Source organism: Oncorhynchus masou, chromosome 14 (assembly GCF_036934945.1).
Source record: "Oncorhynchus masou masou isolate Uvic2021 chromosome 14, UVic_Omas_1.1, whole genome shotgun sequence".
NCBI lineage: Eukaryota > Metazoa > Chordata > Actinopteri > Salmoniformes > Salmonidae > Oncorhynchus > Oncorhynchus masou.
The window spans coordinates 3,711,168-3,733,507 of NC_088225.1; the positions used below are offsets into that span (position 1 = coordinate 3,711,168).

Below are 22,340 nucleotides of genomic sequence, written 5' to 3' on the forward strand. Positions count from 1 at the left end.
GATTTGCCAGTAGATTGTCGACTTGATTCATGATGACTGCTAGCTTGCTAGCTAAGATTTTGAAAGTATGATGTTGACATGATCAGTCCAATCAAAGCTACAGTAGATATGTGATTTGATGGCATTTTATCTGTGGCCATTGACCTTGAGCCTTCTTGGATGGAAACTTCTAATGCAACTCTATGGCAGCACCCAAGGGGCTTGACATTTCTAGCTCTCCCCGTAGATTTTGCGGCGATGTAGTGTCCACATGAGTGACAGAACACTGAACCAATCACGGCGCAACTAGAGAACATTACCAACCCCTACACTCCGTATTTTCCGCATGCTGGCCCTCCACCACAGACAGCACTAAGCTAGGCTGAAACACCTGCATTTTGGAGCTGCCTTGATCAAGAAAACAAAAATTGTTGTTATTTTGGCATTAATACATGTCACATATCAGTTTGCAAACAACCTTTTTATTTTGCTAAACAGGTTGGGCCATTTGGTCTCCATTTAGTAATTTTAACAACCATTTATTCCAATATCAAAAATACAAGGTACATTTCAAAGCTTATGTTTGAAGCACTGAATTGAACGAAATGTAGATTGTAAATATCCACTGAGGGAACAAAACATTAGGAACATATTCCTTTTGTCCTCGGAACAGCCTCAATTTGTCAGGGCGTGGACTCTACAAGGTGTCGAAAGCGTTCCACAGGGACACTGGCCCATGTTGACTCCAATGCTTCCCACAGTTGTGTCAAGTTGGCTGGATGTCCTTTGGGTGGTGGACCATTCTTGATACACACGGGAAACGGTTGAGCTTGAAAATCCCAGCAGTGTTGCAGTACTTGACACACACACACACTGACATAAATGTGTGTGCCTGGCACCTACTACCATATCCGTTCAAAGGCACTTAAATCCTTTATCTTGCCCATTCACCCGCTGAGTGGCACACATACACAATCCACGCCTCAATTGACAAGGATAAAATTAAAAAAAAAAAAGATCCTTCTTTAACCTTTCTCCTTCCCTTTGTCTATACTAGTTAAAGTGGATTTAACAGGTGACATCAACAAGATGTTCAACCAGATTCACCTGGTTAGTGTATGTCATGGAAAGAGCAGGTGTTCCTAATGATTTGTGCACTCAGTGTAATTTTCCACACATTATTTGACTAACTTGACATGCACCATAAAACATTTTTTTGTATCCAATGGCAGGTTGTGAGCATGTTGACAAATATGTCAATCTTACAGTTTCATTGTCCTTATACAGTACGTAGGACAAATCATCAGAAATAGAAGTATTGTCAAGTAGTTGGCTATTGTCAAAATGTAGCATGGTGTTGTATGCCATTTCTGCTCCATGTGACATTGTACAAGATCCCCGTTTCTATGTGACTTGTCAACTGAAACGTACCCTTAGTGCCTGGTCGGTAATTCGGCCATGATTACTACAAGTATAGATAGCTGCGTAGACTAACTTATCAACCAAAAAAAGGTTGCTGACATGGGCTAATTGAGTGGTTGTCAGTGACTGAGGGAAACTGCTGATTCACAACTACATTTCGAAATTGCACCTTGTGTTTACTACTATTCTAGCGCTAAACAGTAAGTTTAGACCCCAACTGAGTTCACCCTTCAAAAAAATGTAAATGTTTGTTTTTATTGTTCGGGGCCCCCTAGCGGCCGGGGGCACGAGACAACCACCTATATTATTTATGCCAAGGACCGGCCCTGGTTTTCAGTGGGAGTGAGCAGCTGCCATTCAGCAGGCACTGAGGAGTACTGACTGCAACAAACGCGCAACTGCAGATGAAGGAAGGACGGAATGGAGGGAGTGAGTGGGCGAGTTAATATAGCAGCGGTCCCAAATACAGCACATTCACACTCTTCGGGGGTGTGCGTTTGTCCACACAGAGCTCGAGCCACTGCATTCAATAAGCATTCAAACGGAGAAGGAAATGCTGGTACTTATCTGAACAAGCTCCCACACATGCAGAGGGGCCGAGGCCATTCCCACTGGCGATATTACTGCAGTAGATTGCTTTGACGCCAGCAGCAAGACATACCCCATGCGGCAGAGACGCGTCGCATTTGTCGCTGGTAAAAAGCTACTGGGGCGCCTATTGACCACCCCCCGCTGTTGTTCTTATATTTTGTTTCGGTTTATCGCACTGTGCTCTGCTGAGCGTGTGTGTTCGTCATCCAGTGTATTTTGGCCGCTGCTTGAAACTGACAAACATTGTTCCTTGACGCGCCCGAAGCGTCTGCAGAGGTGGAGACGCCAGGGAGCGGTTGTTGTGGAGCAGGTTTGGATATTTTGCGATAAATGCCACTCAGCCAGAACGTGCAGTCGTCTGTGAGCACGCTGTCGCCGACGTCGATAGACTGCTGCTTCACAAATCGGATTTTTACACTGATCTTTTAAAATCATGATTTGACAAATGGGTTAATTATTTCCATGCAAGAGCTTTACTACGAAGACAGGTCAATAGAAGTACGCATGGATGCTTGTATAATGTAGTCACACAACGATAGTTCCTGCAGAGGTATTCAGTTAATATCAATCACCATCGGAAAAAAAACATTTTTTTTTGCGGTATTGTATCAAAATGCCGGCGGGAATGAAGCCCCTGGAAAAGTTTTTGAAGAAACAGACAACGGCGCTCACTCGAGCTGGTGGCTTTGGGGAGAAGGCGACTGGCACTGGCGCTTCTCGGCGGCGAGCCAGCCTGTCTCGGGTGGTTCCGTTTTTCAGGGAGACTTCTCCAGAGAGCGGTCCGGCCAGGGAGGTGTTCAGCCCGGACACTGAGGAAGCACCGTGCTGGCCCTCGGCCACTGCGGACATTAGGAGCCCGTCGCTGTCTAGCGATGAGCAAAGCTCCGAGGCGAGTCTGGACACGAGCTGGACCCCGCTGCCTGCGGACACACCGGACAACCTGGCGCTGGCGCTCCTGGACAGTGTTGCGGGCAAACGATATGGCAACTGCACAGGTAAATGGACCTCGTCAATCAACCGCATTTATGCAACACAATGCATCCACCTATTGGCCTGTCAATCATCACACTCAGTTGTTTGACTAATTCCTCAACTGTTTCACACCAAATCATGGTGTTCTTGCGTTTCACTTTTGCAAATTAGCCAAGCTATTCACTTGTCAAAGGAATGTAGTCTATCCAGGAACCCAAAACTACAATTTTGGTCCTTGATTAGGCTATATCCTAGTCTATAGGTCTACATAGGCGATTGAAAATAACTAAGCTTTTGCTTATTTTCTCCCTTTGCTCATAACAATAACAGAAACCCCAAATAATCAGTCAGTGATCTATTCCAGGCTGTAGAATGATTGGATTAGGCGGTGGTTGGTGCAGAAGGGTTTCTTCCCATCATTGCCTTGTTATATTAACTGATTCTACGGTTACATAAGAACGGCTGTCCTCGTTAAGAAAAAATGAAAGTCTGTTATTAAATGGGATGGTCCAGATGTTTCTCACGCCTCTAGAAAAGAAGACCTCGCAAATGTAATCATATTTACGTGTTGGTGGCACTTAAAAGCCAAAACGAAACTCTCCCAAAATCTAATGTGTAGGGTTCAGTTTATTCTCAACGTAACATTTTGATTGAGCTCATGTGCACTTGCCTATTACAGTAGCAGGGTGTCTTTCATATGGAAACTGGCTGCTTCATGATCGGTCATGGAGGATCGCGCTAGTCTTCGCACATTGGCTGCCGAGCTTGTGCACGTTTATTTATTTATTTCTAAAAAAAGGAGGTCATGATTCTCATCCTAAAATGCAATGTTTCTGTTGGCAGCTAAAGAGCAGACGATACAATGGGTTTAATCATGTTTTGTTCTACATTATTATCCTAAAGGGTTTGATCCAAAATTATTTTGTATCACAAGGGATTGTGAGGAGATGAGTATGCAGAATTCAAACAATAATATGTTGAACATTTCGTAAACTTATCTAGAAGACACCATTGCACACGTTAAATAAGAAGAATATCCACACCCTACATATCTGTAGCATTTATCTCCATATTTCCTGTGACTATAACAAATATTAATTGGTATCGTTAGCTCAAAGGTGCCAGATGCATAGCCACTCGTGTGTGTGTGTGTGTGTGTGTGTCATAGATCTATTGACTCTGCCCTTTAGACTCTCCAAATTACAATTTGGAGGTTGTGACCAATTTTTAAATTAAACCCAGACAGGGTTGGGGAATAACTGATTAAATCAGTTACATGTAATCTGATTACGAAAAATGAACCCTAATCAATTACATTGCCAGCAAAAATATGAATCAAATTACAGATACTTTTGTAAAACTACATGGTTACTACTTGGATTACTTTGAAATTCAGAAAGCATATTTGCGGTAACAAACAACAACATTCCATTCAGCATTGAAAAGGGGTTTAAGTTTGTTCCCCCTGTCCATTCGGACTCCGTTATCGTTAATTCAACTCTCCTAATTTGTCTTTCAAGCTTCCACCTGGGGTTGAATCTTCCTGATATCCAATAGGGAGGGGACTTGCTGGGCGTCTCAAATAGAACCAAGTTCTACTTTAGCCAATGTGGCCAGTGAGGTTTGCATGTGCTGCCTCCTAAAGGGAAAAGTAATCTTAAACTGAATTGGATTACGTTGCCGAGTTTCGGTAAATCCAAAAATGAGGCTACTGATTACAATTTTGTACAGGTAACGGATTAAGCCTAGAAAACAACCCACGCAACGCTGAGCCCAGATATGAATACACTGTAATATAGCAACCATAAACATATGTTTGTGATGGAGCTGGCGATGGGTTCTTGGAAAGGTGCCAGAGAAGATTCCCAGGCAGTTGTTGTTGTTGAAGGCAAGTAGGTTAGTGGTCATGGTGTGATGTATGCCTATCCCGTGGGGGATGGTTGGTGAGTGATACGCTGCATTAGATGACACCCCTGCCATCAATGTCTACCTTTGAGTGAATCCTCCAGTATGCCCATTTTTACTATGCAGCTTTGCCAATGCCATACCTCATTGTGAGACTTTGTTTCTCCACTGCTTATCTCAACAAGTCCTGCAGTAACAGGATTTTATTAACAGAGTTTTCCAAGGTGGATTGTCAGGGCTTCCTGTGTAACATGCAGATTGTCCTCCTATCCAATCCTCGGATTCTGCTCAATGTATCTGTTGCATCGGCGCATGATGTGGGTTTTGCACACTGTAGTACTATTGCTAGGTTTCTCTGAGGAAATCCAATAGGTTTATGAAGTACGACTGTGGTGTGCTGTTCAGGTATTATTACGGGCAACGATGAACAGCTCAATTAAAATATGATCAGGAAATGTCTCGGGATGAACACCGGCAAGTAGCTGTGTGGTGGACTCTTATTGAGATCTACTGTTTAGTGGTAAATCCACATCAGTTCCTTTTGCTCTGTTGCAGGAGGAATCTGCTCTACCTCGGTTATTTTAGTGCATAAGGGTTCACTGCACCTCCAGCAAATTTTCACAGAACTATTCTGCTTGCGGGCAACCATCCCCCATTATGCATTGCAAAGCCAGTGTACCTCCTTTCCGATGACCTCGCTGACCTGCTCCCCGGGTCATCCTGTATGTTCCTGTCAAACTGACTGGGCCTGAATTGACTGAGCTCGAATTCCGCTCTCTTGCTCTTGTTTTTTGTTGTTGTCAATTTCCCCCTACTGTATTCTACAGGAAAAGGCATATCTCCACTGCATCATTCATAAGGCGAGAGAAGCATCATAGTATTGCTAGAGATCGAATTGGCTTTGTATAGCAGCCAATGGTCGTGTTTTGAAACGGCAGGTGTGATTCCAGAATGAATCAAAATGGGAGATTGTATTGATACATGGGTTAATGTTGAACCTTATCTATGTATGCTTTGAGTTTGACAAATACATATACGGAGAACTTGGTTGTCGTACATCTGAAGAGGGTTCATGAGAGTTCATCTGGTCCATTCCAAAAGGTCACTATTTTGTTTGACTTTCATTTTTTTTTTCTCTCTCAGACTCATTTTCTCTTTGACTTAATTCACTTCAGCGAGCTGCATTGGTGTTATAAACACTTAGGGAACTGCAACCCAGATAGCTTTAAATGTGTTTAATCTCGTTTAAACTGTTTCTTGGAGGGCCGAGCTCGCTGCTGTTTGGATGGGGATGTTCTAGAATATGTAGAAAATCTGAAAAAGCACGGCTAATCCAGGATTAGTTACCAATAGCGGACCAGATTGAGCGGACCTGCCCACCCTTACATGTGGAGCAGAAATGAATCTTTGGATTATGGATCTAGATTGGATCTTGATCCTGGTTTATATAGTCTGAATGTTTCTAATTCGGAAGTGTGTCTGTTGGATGCAAATGTGTTTATGGTGAAACAATGTCAACAAGGTCCACTACGACCTAAACACGGCATGCTCCCCAACCCCTTGCACCGTATGACTCCCTGTCTCACACCCTCCTGTCTGACACACTACCTGACAGACCTGAGTACACCACACCCAATAACATTTTACCACCCCATACCACAGTGCTCTCACGGAGATACTATGCACCAGGCTGTCCATATCAGCAGTCCCAGATCAGTGTTGGCTGAGTGGCGCTCCAAACACCATAAACCGTCCGAGACACACGCGTAAGCAGAGGGCAGTGTGTGTGTGTGAGAGGGGGAGACCGAGCCGCAGGTAAAGAACAGATTAGAAGCATTTTGACAGCCCCTATCTAAAAAGTCCCGTCCTTTTTCCAAGGTCAACGGCCCTGCTCTTGTGTAACCCTGTTTTACCTTGTGGTTTCATTTCTTGTCCAATCACACCATTGGTTCTCGGAACGGGCGTGTTGAGGCAAGGGTTAGGCAATTTTTTTTTTCAGGTGTGTACAGTCTCCGAGTTCCAGTGGAAGTCGAGATCAAAACAATCTGTTAATGAAGCCACGTCTAACTTGCGACGCGTGTTTCAACCTGGGAAACCACATGTCTACAGTCCCATTCCCACTATTATTGTCTGACGAAAACAGATGGATTGACTCTCCCCATAATAACAAAGCGGGTGAATTTGCCTCTCCACATCCTGTACATTTTGGACTGTACACATTCTTAGTATACCATGGTATTGCATGTAAAAGCATGAAACTAAACAAGTAGAAGAGATTTAAACCGGTCACCCACGGGTACAATAATGGGTTAAAATAACTGGTCGATACAGACGAGGGTGTCGGGGGCCCTGGAAATGCTGCAGCAGTTGCTTACAGTACATTACATGGTTGTTTTGTGTTGCAGCAGCAGAATGACAAGGACTTGGGGAGGGTTGATGTTGGCTTTGAAACACTTGCAATGCAGAGGGAACATGTCTTGTATCAAAAGCTCCACATCAGTTATTCACAAAGCCAAGTGGGATGTTTAAACTCGACTTTAACTTCGCTTGATGCTCTCATTGCTTTTACATTCCACATCCAGAGACACGCTCCTTAGGCGGTTGTTCTGAGACTCTGAGGCACGCAGCTGCAAAGTCTTGTGGAACGAAAGGCGAGCGGCGGAAAAGGGACAAAGTGCAGAGAGAAAATGTGATTGCGTTGGGCAGTGTGGGAGGGATTCTGATGATTCTTTCATGTAAAGAAAGAGGGATTAAAAGAGAAGCTGCTAGCCTAGTGCCCACTCCTTTTGGATGCTTTTACATAAGGAAGGGAGGGATGGCTGACCCCCCCCCCCCCCTCCCTCTCTACATGCCTGCACTCTCCTCTCCTCTTTAGCCCACGCACCTGGACCACTCTGGGGAGAGGAGAGCACGATGGGGCCCTCCAGGGCTGATTGACTTGCCTTACTGTGTGTGTGTGTGTGTGTGTATTTTTTTTTTGCGTCTGTGTGTACACTTTGATGCATGTGTTTGGATTTCTGTACTTTTTTAGCTTGGGTGGATGTGTGCATTTATGTGCTTGCATAAGAGTGTGTGCTTGGATGTGTGTGTGAGAGAGCGGGTTGGAGCTTGTCTATCTGTGTGCCCGGCGTGGAAAAGAGGCTCTCCAGCACAGCACCTGTTCACATGGCAACCAGCACTCGCAGGGAAGCAAGAGGAGGAGGAGGAGTGGGAGGAAGAGAAACAGAGGGAGTGCAGGAAGGAAGGAGTTGAGTGTTTGAGAACATGAGACTTGGGAGAGAGGGAATAGAGCTTCCATAAACTATGTGGACAGTGTGCCAGCCAGTGAGAGGAAGAAGGGGACAGAGCGATCGAGCAAAAGACACTTGTTAACTGGCTTCTGTATCATAAGGATGTTCTCATCTAATCAGCACTTCTTTACCTACTAGCCTATCCAGGCGGGCTGATGACAAGTAGATCAGTGCAGTGGCTTCTTTCTCTTCTTTCTCTGAGTGTTGACCATCCAGAGGGAGTGGGGTTGCAGCAGCCTAGCCAGCCGGGTAGTGACGATGACTTACCCTGGTGAACTGCCCCGCCACTTGACATCCTTTGATGTGACAGGAGCAGTGGTTATTTTCTCTGCCGTGCGAGGTGCCACATTAGGCACACACGCTCGCACACAGATGGCCCCAAGCACGCGAGGAGAAACGCCGCTAACCAGCGGCAGTAATAACAACCCTCCGTCCCTCCACCTGTAACACTAAAAATTGACCCAGGAACAGGCCTAATCACAGTGGATAGTAGACCAATCAACTTGGCAGGCTTAGGAATCTGATTTGGGAACAGTTGTATTAGAGGGAATTGACTAGCATGGAAAAATGTCAGGTAACATTTAAGGGAAACGCACTCAATCCAGGGCCGAGAAGCATACTCTCTCCAGAATGGTCCCCAGCATAAGGGCCAGAGGAAGATGTACATGCTACATGGTGATAAACTGTGAGGATTTGGAGAAGGCAAGAAGCTACTATGGCAGGTGCATTGTTACTTAGAGTATCCTCTGAACACACAGTATGAAGAGCAAAATGTTAGTAGTTCAAACTTTCCAACGAAAGCATTGTGCGGTAGATTCTTCTTTCAGAACCTCGAGGAAACGATAGTGACGAGAAATGGAGGAAAGGTGAAAGGCATATGTTTGCAGTAGCCATCTCCTCCTGAGTTCTGCTGTCAGAAGGGCTCCAACAGAGACCCATCAATCCCAAACTTCAGTTCCAACATGGTCTTTAAATGTGTGAATAGCAGACAAAAGGTCACAGCAGCTGCGTTGAAGGGCAACGACGTGGGCTCAGAAACTAAACTGAGGAAGAACGTCTTAGCCTTTTCTTTCTTGGTGAAGTCTATTGATTAAGGGTGTTTCCCATGGCAGCCATGTATGTTTGTTCATGTGCACTTATTCTTATAGCTCTGTCACAGGGGCGTGTACTAGAGTGAGACGCCATGTGGGCGTATCGCTTAGACATCTGGGGCGTGACCCGTAGTGTTGCTTGGTGGGAGTGTCTTGGGAAAATAACAACATGCATGAAGTGTCCTATTACAGTGGACCTATAATAAACAGTAGAGCAGTGCTTCCAAATCTGGATAGATATATATATATATATATATATATATATATTAGGACCAGTCAAAAGTTTGGACACCTACTCATTCCAGGGTTTTTCTTTATTTTTTACAATTTTCTACATTGTAGAATAGTAGTGAAGACTTCAAAACTATGAAATAACACAGGGAATCATGTATAGTCGTGGCCATAAGTTTTGAGAATGACACAAATATTCATTTCCACAAAGTTTGCTGCTTCAGTGTCTTGGTATTTTTGTCAGATGTAATTATATATTTCAGCATTCCATAGTAACAAGTGTCAAAGGCTTTTATTGACAATTACATGAAGTTGATGCAAAGAGTCAATATTTGTAGTGTTGACCCTTCTTTTTCAAGACCTCTGCAATCAACCCTGGCATGCTGTCAACTAACTGGGCCACATCCTGACTGATGGCAGCCCATTCTTGCATAATCAATGCTTGGAGTTTATCAGAATTTGTGGGTTTTTGTTTGTCCACCCGCCTCTTGAGGATTGACCACAAGTTCTCAATGGGATTCAGGTCTGGGGAGTTTCCTGGCCATGGACCCAAAATATCGATGTTTTGTTCCCCGAGCCACTGAGTTATCACTTTTGCCTTATGGCAAGGTGCTCCATCATGCTGGAAAAGGCATTGTTCGTCACCAAACTGTTCCTGGATGGTTGGGAGAAGTTGCTCTTGGAGGATGTGTTGGTACCATTCTTTATTCGTGGCTGTGTTCTTAGGCAAAATTATGAGTGAGCCCACTCCCTTGGATGAGAAGCAACCCCACACATGGTCTCAGGATGCTTTACTGTTGGCATGACACAGGACTGATGGTAGCGCTCACCTTGTCTTCTCCGGACAAGTATTTTCCAGATGCCCCAAACAATCGGAATGGGGATTCATCAGTCCAATCCCTGTACCTTTTGCAGAATATCAGTCTGTTCCTGATGTTTTTCCTGGAGAGAAGTGGCTTCTTTGCTGCCCTTCTTGACACCAGGCCATCCTCAAAGTCTTCGCCTCACGGTGCATGCAGATGCACTCACACCTGCCTGCTGCCATTCCTGAGCAAGCTCTGTACTGGTGGTGCGCCGATCCCGCAGCTGAATCAACCGCCAGACGGTCCTGGCGATTGCTGGATTTTCTTGGGCACCCTGAAGCCTTCTTCACAACAATTGAACCGCTCTCCTTGAAGTTCTTGATGATCCGATAAATGGTTGATTTAGGTACAATCTTACTGGCAGCAATATCCTTGCCTGTGAAGCCCTTTTTGTGCAAAGCAATTATGACGGCACGTGTTTCCTTGCAGGTAACCATGGTTGACAGAGGAAGAGCAATTATTCCAAGCACCACCCTCCTTTTGAAGCTTCCAGTCTGTTATTCGAACTCAATCAGCATGACGGAGTGATCTCCAGCCTTGTTCTCTTCAACACTCACACCTGTGTTAATGAGAGAATCACTGATGTGATGTCAGCTGGTCCTTTTGTGGCAGGGCTGAAATGCAGTGGAAATGTTTTTTTGGGGATTCAGTTCATTTGCATGGCAAAGAGGGACTTTGCAATTAATTGCAATTAATCTGATCACTCTTCATAACATTCTGGAGTATATGCAAATTGCCATCATACAAATTGAGGTAACAGACTTTGTAAAAATGTATATTTTTTTGTCATTCTCAACTTTTGGCCACGACTGTAGTAACCACAAGTTTTCAACAAATCAAAATATATTTGAAATTCTTCAAAGTTTGCCTTGATGCAATCTTTGCACACTCCTGGCATTCTCTCAACCAGCTTCATGAGGAATGCTTTTCCAACAGTCTTGAAGGAGTGTGGTGTCAGGAAAATAACCTCACACTCAACGTCAACAAAACTAAGGAGATGATTGTGGACTTCAGGAAACAGCAGAGGGAACACCCCCCTATCCACATCGATGGAACAGTAGTGGAGAGGGTAGTAAGTTTTAAGTTCCTCGGCATACACATCACAGACAAACTGAATTGGTCCACCCACACAGACAGCATCGTGAAGAAGGCGCAGCAGTGCCTCTTCAACCTCAGGAGGCTGAAGAAATTCGGCTTGTCACCAAAAGCACTCACAAACTTCTACAGATGCACAATCGAGAGCATCCTGTCGGGCTGTATCACCGCCTGGTACGGCAACTGCTCCGCCCACAACCGTAAGACTCTCCAGAGGGTAGTGAGGTCTGCACAACGCATCACCGGGGGCAAACTACCTGCCCTCCAGGACACCTACACCACCCGATGTTACAGGAAGGCCATAAAGATCATCAAGGACAACAACCACCCGAGCCACTGCCTGTTCACCCCGCTATCATCCAGAAGGCGAGGTCAGTACAGGTGCATCAAAGCTGGGACCGAGAGACTGAAAAACAGCTTCTAGCTCAAGGCCATCAGACAGTTAAACAGCAACCACTAACATTGAGTGGCTGCTGCCAACACACTGACTCAACTCCAGCCACTTTAATAATGGGAATTGATGGGAAATGATGTAAAATATATCACTAGCCACTTTAAATAATGCTACCTAATATAATGTTTACATACCCTACATTATTAATCTCATATGTATACGTATATACTGTACTCTATATCATCTACTGCATCTTTATGTAATACATGTATCACTAGCCACTTTAACTATGCCACTTTGTTTACATACTCATCTCATATGTATATACTGTACTCGATACCATCTACTGTATCTTGCCTATGCTGCTCTGTACCATCACTCATTCATATATCTTTATGTACATATTCTTTATCCCCTTACACTTGTGTATAAGACAGTAGTTTTGGAATTGTTAGTTAGATTACTTGTTGGTTATTACTGCATTGTCGGAACTAGAAGCACAAGCATTTCGCTACACTCGCATTAACATCTGCTAACCATGTGTATGTGACAAATAAAAATTGATTTGACATGTGGAGCACTTTTTGTCTGCTTTTCCTTCACTCTGCGGTCCAACTCATCCCAAACCATCTCTATTGGGTTGAGGTCGGGTGATTGTGGAGGTCAGGTCATCTGATGCAGCACCTCATCACTCTCCTTCTTGGTCAAATAGCCCTTACACAGTCTGGAGGTGTGTTGGGTCATTGTCCTGTTGAAAAACAATTGATAGTCCCACTAAGCGCAAACCAGATGGGATGGCATATCGCTGCAGAATGCTGTGGTAGCCATGCCTGATTCACACAGTCTCCTCTAAACAGTTGATTTTGAGATGTGTCTGTTACTTGAACTCTGAAGCATTTATTTGGGCTGCAATTTCTGAGGCTTGTAACTCTAATGAACTTATCCTCTGCAGCAGAGTTAACTCTGGGTCTTCCTTTTCTGTGGTGGTCCTCATGAGAGCCAGTTTTATCATAGCGCTTGGTGCTTTTTGCGACTGCACTTGAAGAAACGTTCAAAGTTCACAAGCATTTCGCTACACCCGCAATAACATTGCTAAACATGTGTATGTGACCAATAAAATTTTATTCAACATTTTCTGGATTGACTGACCTTCATGTCTTAAAGTAATGATGGACTGTTGTTTCTTTTTACTTTATTTGAACTGTTCTTTTCATAATATGGACTTGGTCTTTTACCAAATAGGGCTATCTTCTGTATACCCCCCCACCTTGTCACAACACAACTGATTGGCTCAAACACATTAGAAAGAAAGAAATTCCACAAATTAACTTCTAACAAGGCACACCTGTAAATTGAAATGCATTCCAGGTGACGACTTCATGAAGCTGGTTGAGGGAATGCCAAGAGTGGGCAAAGCTGTCAAGGCAAAGGGTTGCAACTTTGAAGAATCTAAAATATAAATGTGTATTTCTTTAACACTTTTTTGGTTGCTACATGATTCCATGTGTTATTTCATAGTTTTGATGGATTCACTATTATTCTACAATGTAGATTTTTTTTTTTTGAAACACGAATGAGTATGTGGGTCCAAACCTTTTGACTGGTGTTATGAGTACTTCATCTATGTGTCTGATACTGTCCCACAAGTGTGGATAATACTGTGTGACTGGCACAGGCACTTCCTCAAGTTGGATGCCCTCGGATGCATATTTGAGCCTTTCTTCAGACGAGTCTCTCCACTGCCCAAAAAGGGAGGGTTGTGGTTGGGGAGGGAATGCCTCCGAGGAGCTCCTGGGTGCAGCTTGAATTAGGTTAACCGGAGAAGAGGGCTGCCGTTCACTATGAACAGCAGGGAACCAATGCTGCGTGTCTGTTTGTTTGTCACCGTTTGCTTTAGGGTTACTAACTAAATCCAGATTGTCCATGCATATCTGCTTTTGTTTGTGTGTGTGTGTGTGTGTGTGTGTGAATTTTTCCTCTGCCATTTCAACGCAGGATTGTGTGCGCGTGTGTTTTTATATTTGCCCTGGTGTTCATTTGCATGTCAATGGCTGTGTGTATGGAGGTGGAGAATGAGAATTGGCGTGGGGAAGGTGGGCAGAGGGCTGGAGATGCACCAGATAAGTGGGACAAGCGCCGACAGGCAGATGCAGAGAGTACACACACAAACTCGCCCACACACACACACACACACATACACACTCTCTCTACCTCTCCATCTGACCGCTTCTTGCTGAAACCCAAACACTTAAGAGAGCGCTGAGGGCGCGTGTGTGCGCATAGTAAGGTAGAGTACAGTCAAAAAGACAAGGTCACCATAGAAACGGGACACGTATCACAGTTTTATATAACTGCATACCAGACGAGTTCAGTTAGTAGCTAGGGATGGGCTGAAATCTGCTTTTGTGTGTCCAATATTAAATCAAATATATTTATAAAGCCTTTTTTTACATCAGCAGATGTCACAAAGTGCTGTACAGAAACCCGGCCTAATACCACAAACAGCAAGCAATGCAGATGTAGAAGCACAGTGGCTTTGAAAAACTCTCTAGAAGGGCAGAAACATAGGAAGAAACCTAGAGAGGAACCAGGCTCTGAGGGGTGGCCAGTCCTCTTCTGGCTGTGCCAGGTTGAGATTATAAGAGTACATGGCCATTAAGGACCAGCAGGGTCACAGCGGTTGTAGAGGGTGCAACAGGTCAGCACCTCCGGAGTAAATATCTTGTTTTTGAATCAGTCCCACTGGTTCACATCCAGATCCAAACCACATGTACAGCTGCTGCTTTATGAGCGGTCTCCAGACCTCTCGTTATGATTCTGAAACTACTCCCCCTTGGTATGAGGTGGTCCACAGCTGTGACTTGAACAACAACATCCTTCCATCTCTCCATCCTGCCATTTTCCTCCCCTGAAGGGAGTGTGCACTCCTCCGCCCCCAGCCGTTGTGCTGAAAGGGGGATAGGGTGTTCTTCAAGGCTGTATGCTCTGCCCACTCCAACTCTCAAACACGCATGCATGGCCTTCACCCCCCCTGCCCCCCCTCCCACCACAGCCCTCTTGTCGTTTGAATGCAGGCACAGACTGGGGAGGTGGGCAGGGAGGAAGTGTTTATTTTTTACATTTAATTTATTTTCTGTTTATGCACAGGTGTTTGAATGAGAGAGTCTGTCATCTGTAAATTAGTTTTGTACGTGCATGTATGTGTAGTATCCATTTGAAATAATCTACCTTTGCATGAATGCGTAAGCATGCACGTTTATGTGTACAGCGTGTGCGTGGGGGTGCACATGTTTGAGATTCTGGGGCGTATGTGTTTTGTGTCTGTGTTTATGTGGGAGTTGGATTTGTGCTCCTCTCCCACTCCTGTCATGTGGAGCAGTGTGCTCAATTCTAATCTGAGCCAGAGATTTTCTGCACTTTAAGCTTCTGCAAAATGCGTGGTGGGAGGAGAGAAAGCGAGAGAACAGGCTTTGGCGAGAGGGAGAATGTCTTCCCACCCTGTTACGTGCGACGATCCATCTTCAGCACATGCTATTTTTCTCTTTGGCGTGGAAGTTGGACACCCCGTGTTAGAGTTTGACAGAGGAGCAGGGAGATTATCAGTGGCCATCTCTCTCTGTTACCACTGTGTGGATCTACGAGCCTGTCAAAATGGGTCTTCCCCCTCATCTAGAACATGAATGGATTGCACAGACATCCCCAACAAAACACAGTGGCAACCTGCCCGAGAGCCCGGCAGCCATATTGTATGAGTCAAACATGATGCCTTCTCTCACATTTAGATATATGCTGGCCTCTTACTATGAGACTTTAGAATGTAAGCTCCACATGAAACAAACAAGGAATGTGTCCTCTCTATGCTATTTGTTTCTATGGTCTCTTCTGCCACACTGCACTTCATAGCTAGCTCTGTAGTGCCCTGCTGTTCCTTTGCAGGTATGGAGTTGAACAGATGTGCTATTTTCCTGTGGTCACACACACAGCTCCAGGGGGATAATGATGGGGAAGAAGATTGAAACCTGCGTCCCTTCACCCCTCGTCCTCACTCACCCACTCCTCTTATTCTCTCTTTCTCATGCACTTTCCTCTGGTTCTCTCTCCTTTGCATCCCATTTGTTTCTCCTCCGCCACCCACGTTCACACTCTCTCTTGCGCTCTTTCGTTCCTCTCCTCTCTCTTTGCTTTGCCTGCCTGTTGCTACTTTCATATTGTTCTGTTTGCTTCCTCAACTTTTGCTGCTCTTCCTCTCCCTCTCTCTCTTTCTGGGCTCAGTCTCACTGCAGCCACTCAACGTGGCGTCTCCCAGGCAACTGTGGGGAAACCAGTACTGCCAAGAGGTCGACAATACGTGGACTCACTCACTGCAGCACACAGAGACTACTGACACACACACAGACACACACGCTAGCATGCACAGTCGAACACACAATACATCATTAAATGTCATCCACACATGGACACCGACACCATATATTACGTTCATTGGAAGAGCATAATTGCCATATGTAGTGGATACTTTAGGCAGTGAGTGGATCAGAAGCCTCTATTACAATCAAGCATGGTACATAGACCCTAGAAGTAGAATCAAATACAGAGAATGACATCTAAAGTTATTCATTATATCCAATGTCACACAGGATTCAGTTAGAATGGGCCAGGAGGAAGAGCGGTCTGAACAGGTCTTAATCTAGTGGTGATCAAACGGTAACAGCCAACACCCACATGCTTTCTACGCTTTATGAATCCAAAGCAGGTATTGCCATTCCACTGTCCCAGCCCCGCTCCAACGTGTGCCAAATACACACACACACACACACACACACACACACACACACACACACACACCCTCAGAGGTCAGTGGGTTCCATTTTGTGACAGTCTCAGTCTGGGATCGAGCATGGGGGAGGTTTGATTTGCATGTCTAGTGAGTGCGCTCTTAATGATGCACTCTGGGTAATGGAATTTGAGGCGCCACTCTTTGTGTCGCAGCTTCTAGTAATTTTCATAAACATTTTTTACATTTTTAAATTAATATTTTTTTTTTACATATCCCAAACTGAAACATCTGCAGGCCTACATTGTCAACATCCTCACACCCCTAGTGTGTGTGTGTGTGTGTGTGTGTGTGTGTGTGTGTGGTGTCTTGTTGATGATTAGTGTGTTAATACCTGTCTGTAAAATAGAACACTTTTATCCCATATGTCTGACCCTGTGAGGTCAGGTATCCACTTGCCTGCTTATCCCCATAATACCAGCAGTAAACTAGGGAAAGTCAATCCTGTCACAATCGCATGTCACCGGTAACAATCCCTCCACACTCGGTCTACCGCTTGTCCAGACTAACAACTTCCCCTAACCAGAGAGGAAATGGGCCTGCACTTTCCAATTTCATCCGCCTCGTTTGTTGTCATTTTGAAATAGTAATAACACAGCACAATGAAATCTCATCTGATTTAGTGGGATTGGGGCGACTTTAACCGCAGTCCAGCCGGTCCGCGACTCCTAGTCAGGGTTTATAAATAGAGGCCACCACATTGCCCTCCCCTCTGGTGTAGCGCTATAGACTGCAGACTGAATTGGAGCACAGAGGACCAGGTGGCGGTTTCACTGAGACAGGATTTATCTTAGTAGCAGAAGCCCCCGCGCTGCGCCAGGGCTCGGGGTTGAACAGCAGACAAAGGTGACGTTAAGGGATTTCAGACGCCCGTTTTTATTTTTTTTTAAATCTCTGACACAATAATCAAATTAGAGCTTTTGGGGCATGACCGGTTAAACAAGCACAGTGGAGCTTCAGCTGCCACGGCTGTAGAAGCACATCCATGCATAATTAACGTGCATTTTCTCTCTCTCCCGCTCTCTTCCTCTCCCTCTTCCAATATTCCCTCCTCATAATCACTTTCTCTCACTTTCTTTTCCTGCCTATTTTCCTCTCTCGCTCTTGCACAGAAACACTCCTGGATGACTTCATGTTGACACACCCCATCTTCCTGGCCTCGGACAGGTTCCAGCAGGTCCTACTCCAGCAGTATCCTTTACCTTCCCTTTCCTTCCTGGCCTAGCGTGGGAGCCCCAATGTGTAAACACACACACACCTGCGCACCCTTCCCAGACATCCCCAGGAAGAACTGGGATGCCAGGAAGGCTCGGTCCGACCACCCCCATCCGCCATGCAAGGCGAGGGTGGCCCACTTCTGGTTTCCTGTCCCGAGTGCTCGTTAACGCCAAGAGAATGCGGTTTTGTTCAACGCTGCTACTTCGCTAGGCTAATATAAACAATGGCCCTGAACTGGCCTTGACACCTATTTGGACATGGGCAATATGTTTTTGTGCTTTAGAAAGGGTTCTCTTTGTCATTTGAAGCGACATGTTAAGTAGCCTAGCATATGATATTTGCTGTGTTAAAAGCAAGGGCTGTTTTTCGTGGAACATGCACACAGTGTTCAAATAAAATCTCTTGCAAATAGGCGATTTTTAAAAATGTTTTAAAAAAGTCATTCTTTATGAATATTGATATTTCTACAGTATCAAAGACAGGCTACTCAGTCGGGCCGACGCTCAATTTGAGTACGATTATCCAGTGCTGTTGCGCGTAACTTGGCAGGAGCACTCGACCGAAGGCTTTAAGAAGCGAAAACTCCTTAGTAACAACAACACTGGCTCCCGTCTGCACCAAGCCACGGAACAGGGTTTCTGTTTTGGCACCACCACAGGGGGTTCAGTAAAGTTGAGCAACATTCCCCGACACAGAGCTGTGGATTTGGGTCGCGGTAGTAGTGCATTCATTGGCAATGGGCCACACTGCTACTTAACGTCTGCCTCGTGGCTAACTCCGTTTCCCATATTATTACACTACAGTGGACCAATAGATATGATATTCGGCTTCTGCCGATCTACAATGAACATATTTAGAGCAATGATATGATAATACTGCCTATGTCTGGCTTTAGAATCTCCCCCCCCCCCCCAAATTATGATAGCTTGCTTTTTTTGAAGGGTGTATGTACTGTAAGCGAAGACCTTCATCTTTTAGGGATGAGACGGTATGTATTCCCCCAGATATTGTGTGTCTGTGCGTTTGTGAGTCTGTCGGTGCATGTCTGTGTGTGAAGGGATAGTGTCTGTCTGTGCGTTTTGTTAAGCGTGTGGACAGACACTGCACCACCTTTTATCCCAGAACCCCCGTTCAGTGTGTCTGACCTACATTCCCTCACGGAAGACCCTGGCTGTGTGTGTGTGTGTGTGTGTTTTAGAGGCCCGAGCGGCCCTCCAGACGACAATGGGCGTCTCGACGGAGACTGCAACACAAAGGCATTCTGGGAAAGACCGTCCGCATGCCTCGCTGCCCTTAATGCAGCTTGTCTGGGCCCTAGTGGGACGCCCAGTGTGTGTGGAGAGGGGTGTTCTTTACAAATGATCAATGATCCAGCCTGTTCTCCACTGTACCTCTTAACCCTCTCCTCCTCCCTCCCGCTGTCTTTCTCTCACACCCTTTCTTTTTCTCTTCTCCCTCTTTCTCTCCATCCATACCTCTCCCTCAGTCTCGCTGGCCCTATTCCAGCCTAATCAGATCTTTTTTGTTTGTTGTGGAAATGTGTTTGGCTTCCTGCTGGAAATGAAAACAAAAGCTACCTCCAATTCCATTAGGAAAACTGAGAATTGTTCCCTTTCCTTCACTCTCCCTGAACAACTCATCCCAGACCCTTCACACACACTCTAAAGACACATACACACTACACCACACTTGTAGTGGCTGAGCGATCAAAGCCCAGAACCCCGGCTATGTTGAAGAGCCCTGTGGGGGGGACTCCTAGCCACTGTGGGGGCTGAGGCCAAACTCCCACACCAGCAATAGAACACAACCCAGTTGAACAGAACCGAGAGAATTAGAAACTGGAGTGCAATATAAACCCAGCAGTTGGCCTTAGGGTTAGGTTGCTGTTTCTGGAGCTGGGAGAATTAGGCGAACAGGGGATCATAGATATAGAATTACTAGATCTGGAATGTCATCGAAGGCATTGGTAAATACTGTTCAGTGTGTGAGTTTGTAGGTCACAGGCCTGTGGTGGACTTGGATTGTGGTCTGAAATAGAGGAGAGTGTCACGGATAGTCCCTTTAAGTTTAGCCATGAAGTCAGATGGGTCGTCCCTTTTTATATTTAGAATAGGATGTCAGGTTTCCCCGTGTGTGTGCGTGTGTGTGCGTGCGTGCGCACGTATGATTACTCTTTGGTGGTGAGTACAACACAGACGCATGATGACATGCCTCAAGTCAGACTGAAAATATCCAAATATCACACTAATTCTGGTGGAAAGACTATGCCGTGCAGAGCTCTTCAAACTCTTTTCTGCATTATTTGCTGAGATGCTCTCCTCCTGTTGTGCTGGGAGCTGGAGGAAAGAGGAGAGAGTGTGTGTGTGTGTGTGTGTGTGTGTGTGTGTGGGCAACGGTGGGTGTGTCTGAGAGCCTTCACCACACAGCTCTCTGCTCTGCTCTGGCTAAGCTGTAATTACTAGTTGCTTGTTTGACTCTGAACACACTGCACTGAAATACTGTGTTTTTCCATCTGCGCGTCAGGTGACCATGGTTCTCCAGCTGTGTGTTTCAGCGAGTTTAGTTGCGTTTCCACAGGATGTCTTTGAGCGTCTGCATGTGTCTGTGTGAGCGGTAATTTTAATGTGTGCTTTCTGTCAGTGTGGTGTGTGCATGAAGGTATTCACAACCGATGTTGTGCAACTATGATGCAATTACAAAGAGTGTAATTTGTGCTAGTATGACATAAATCATTTTGGTATGTATAGTAAACAAGTACTAGAAAATAGCTCTCTCCAGCTTCAATATCAATCTCCTAATGACGGGCATCAGTAGATATTCTCTCTCCGTCTGTCTCTGTGGCATTTCTCCTTGACTCTGGGTTCAGATTTGGTGTCGAGGGGAAGGCAGGGGAGGGCTGGCCCAGCTGGGACGGGGCAGAGAGGAAGCAGGCTGTGCTGAGTGTTGCCTTCCGTTACCTGGACACATACAGAGAACTGCTGCAGGAAGAGGGCGAGAGGTCCAACAGCTTCCCCAAGGTACTGGTCAAACACACACACACACACGTGTGCACAGATACACCACACACACAATAGCCATCCTGCAGGACGATGGTGTGAGATCGAATGACTTGTCAGTGTTAAACACACACTACAAGCACACACACACACACACACCTGCTCTTCCATCCAAGCAGCCTGGCATCAAGGCCGTGTGCTGTGGCGTTCTCTCTGGGTGGGAGCTGTGTGGAGTGTTGATTCTGGCGGCACTCTTTTTAGGGCCGCCCGGGTTGTCATGGTGACGGAACTGACTCAGCTGAGCACACCTTGGGAAGTGAGGCTGCTTTTGGGGCACTTCTACCTTTCCTTCTGTAGTCACATTTAATAACACATCTCTTGTCAGTTTCTTTCCCACAGACCCCTTGGCTTCTTCCACTGCTCTGTTCTGTCTCCACTGTCGTCTACCTGTCTCTCTGGTGTTCTGTCTCGCGTTATTTCTCTCCCCCTCGATCTCTCCTTTCTTTCTGGAATACTGTAGATGCAGTCTGTCTAGCAGCAGATCTTGTGACGAACTGCAACTGCCCACACAGTGCTGGTAGACACAAACGAGCACACAGACAAGAGGCACAAAGTGCACTCCTTCTCTGAATGTGATGTCTCTCCTCTGCCTCAGGAGCTATATCTGTGTGCAGTCCAAGAACTCAGTCAGTTCCCCGAGCTCGTGGAAGACGTGCTGAAGCTTCAGCGCTGGACCGAGATCCTCCAATGCCCGTAAGTCACACATCCACGCCAGCCAGATACGCACGCACGCACGCACACACACCGAGCCCGCAGTCTTGCCTTTTAGCACCAGTCTGCTAGGGACAGCTTTTCTGGTGTTCTGGGGCTGTGAAAGGCATTGCAGCTGGATGTTGCTGTGTCACTCCTCTTGGTTTAGTCTGAATGCCTTTTATCTCACAAGTTTAACAATCACTGTTAATTAGTTAATACAGTGCCTTGCAAAAGTATTCAACCCCCTTGGCGTTTCTCCTATTTTGTTGCATTACAACCTGTAATTTAAATGGATTATTATTTAGATTTCATGTAATTTGACAAACATGAAATGGAAAAAATAACTTGTTTCTATAAAAAAAAATTAAAAAATGTTTTTGATTTGATATGTTCACTTCCTTTGCTATGAAGCCCCTAAATAATTACCTTCAATTACCTTCAGAAGTCACATAGTAAGTCAGTTAGATTGCACACAGGTGGACTTTATTTAAGTGCCACGTGATCTGTCACATGATCTCAGTATACATACACCTGTTCTGAAAGGCCCCAGAGTCTGCAGCACCACCACGCAATGGGCACCACCAAGCAAGTGGCAGCATGAAGACCAAGGAGCTCTCCAAACAGGTCAGGGACAAAGTTGTGGAGAACTACAGATCAGGGTTGGGTTATAAAAAAATTATCCAAAACGCTGAACATCCCACGGAGC

At 45.5% G+C, this 22,340-nt stretch overlaps 1 protein-coding gene across 2 annotated transcripts in view; it reads left to right on the forward strand.

The window, feature by feature from the left end:
- The first annotated feature begins 1,776 nt into the window (after positions 1-1,776).
- The window catches only part of rapgefl1 (Rap guanine nucleotide exchange factor (GEF)-like 1), a 33,865-nt gene continuing 13,301 nt past the window's right edge, over positions 1,777-22,340 (forward strand). For both annotated transcript variants that reach the window (XM_064985945.1, XM_064985946.1), the window contains exons 1-4: positions 1,777-2,987; positions 17,780-17,858; positions 20,752-20,902; positions 21,537-21,634. In XM_064985945.1, coding sequence (XP_064842017.1) covers positions 2,606-2,987; positions 17,780-17,858; positions 20,752-20,902; positions 21,537-21,634 — 710 coding nt within the window. In that variant the 5' untranslated portion in view covers positions 1,777-2,605. The remainder of the gene's footprint in view (positions 2,988-17,779; positions 17,859-20,751; positions 20,903-21,536; positions 21,635-22,340) is intronic.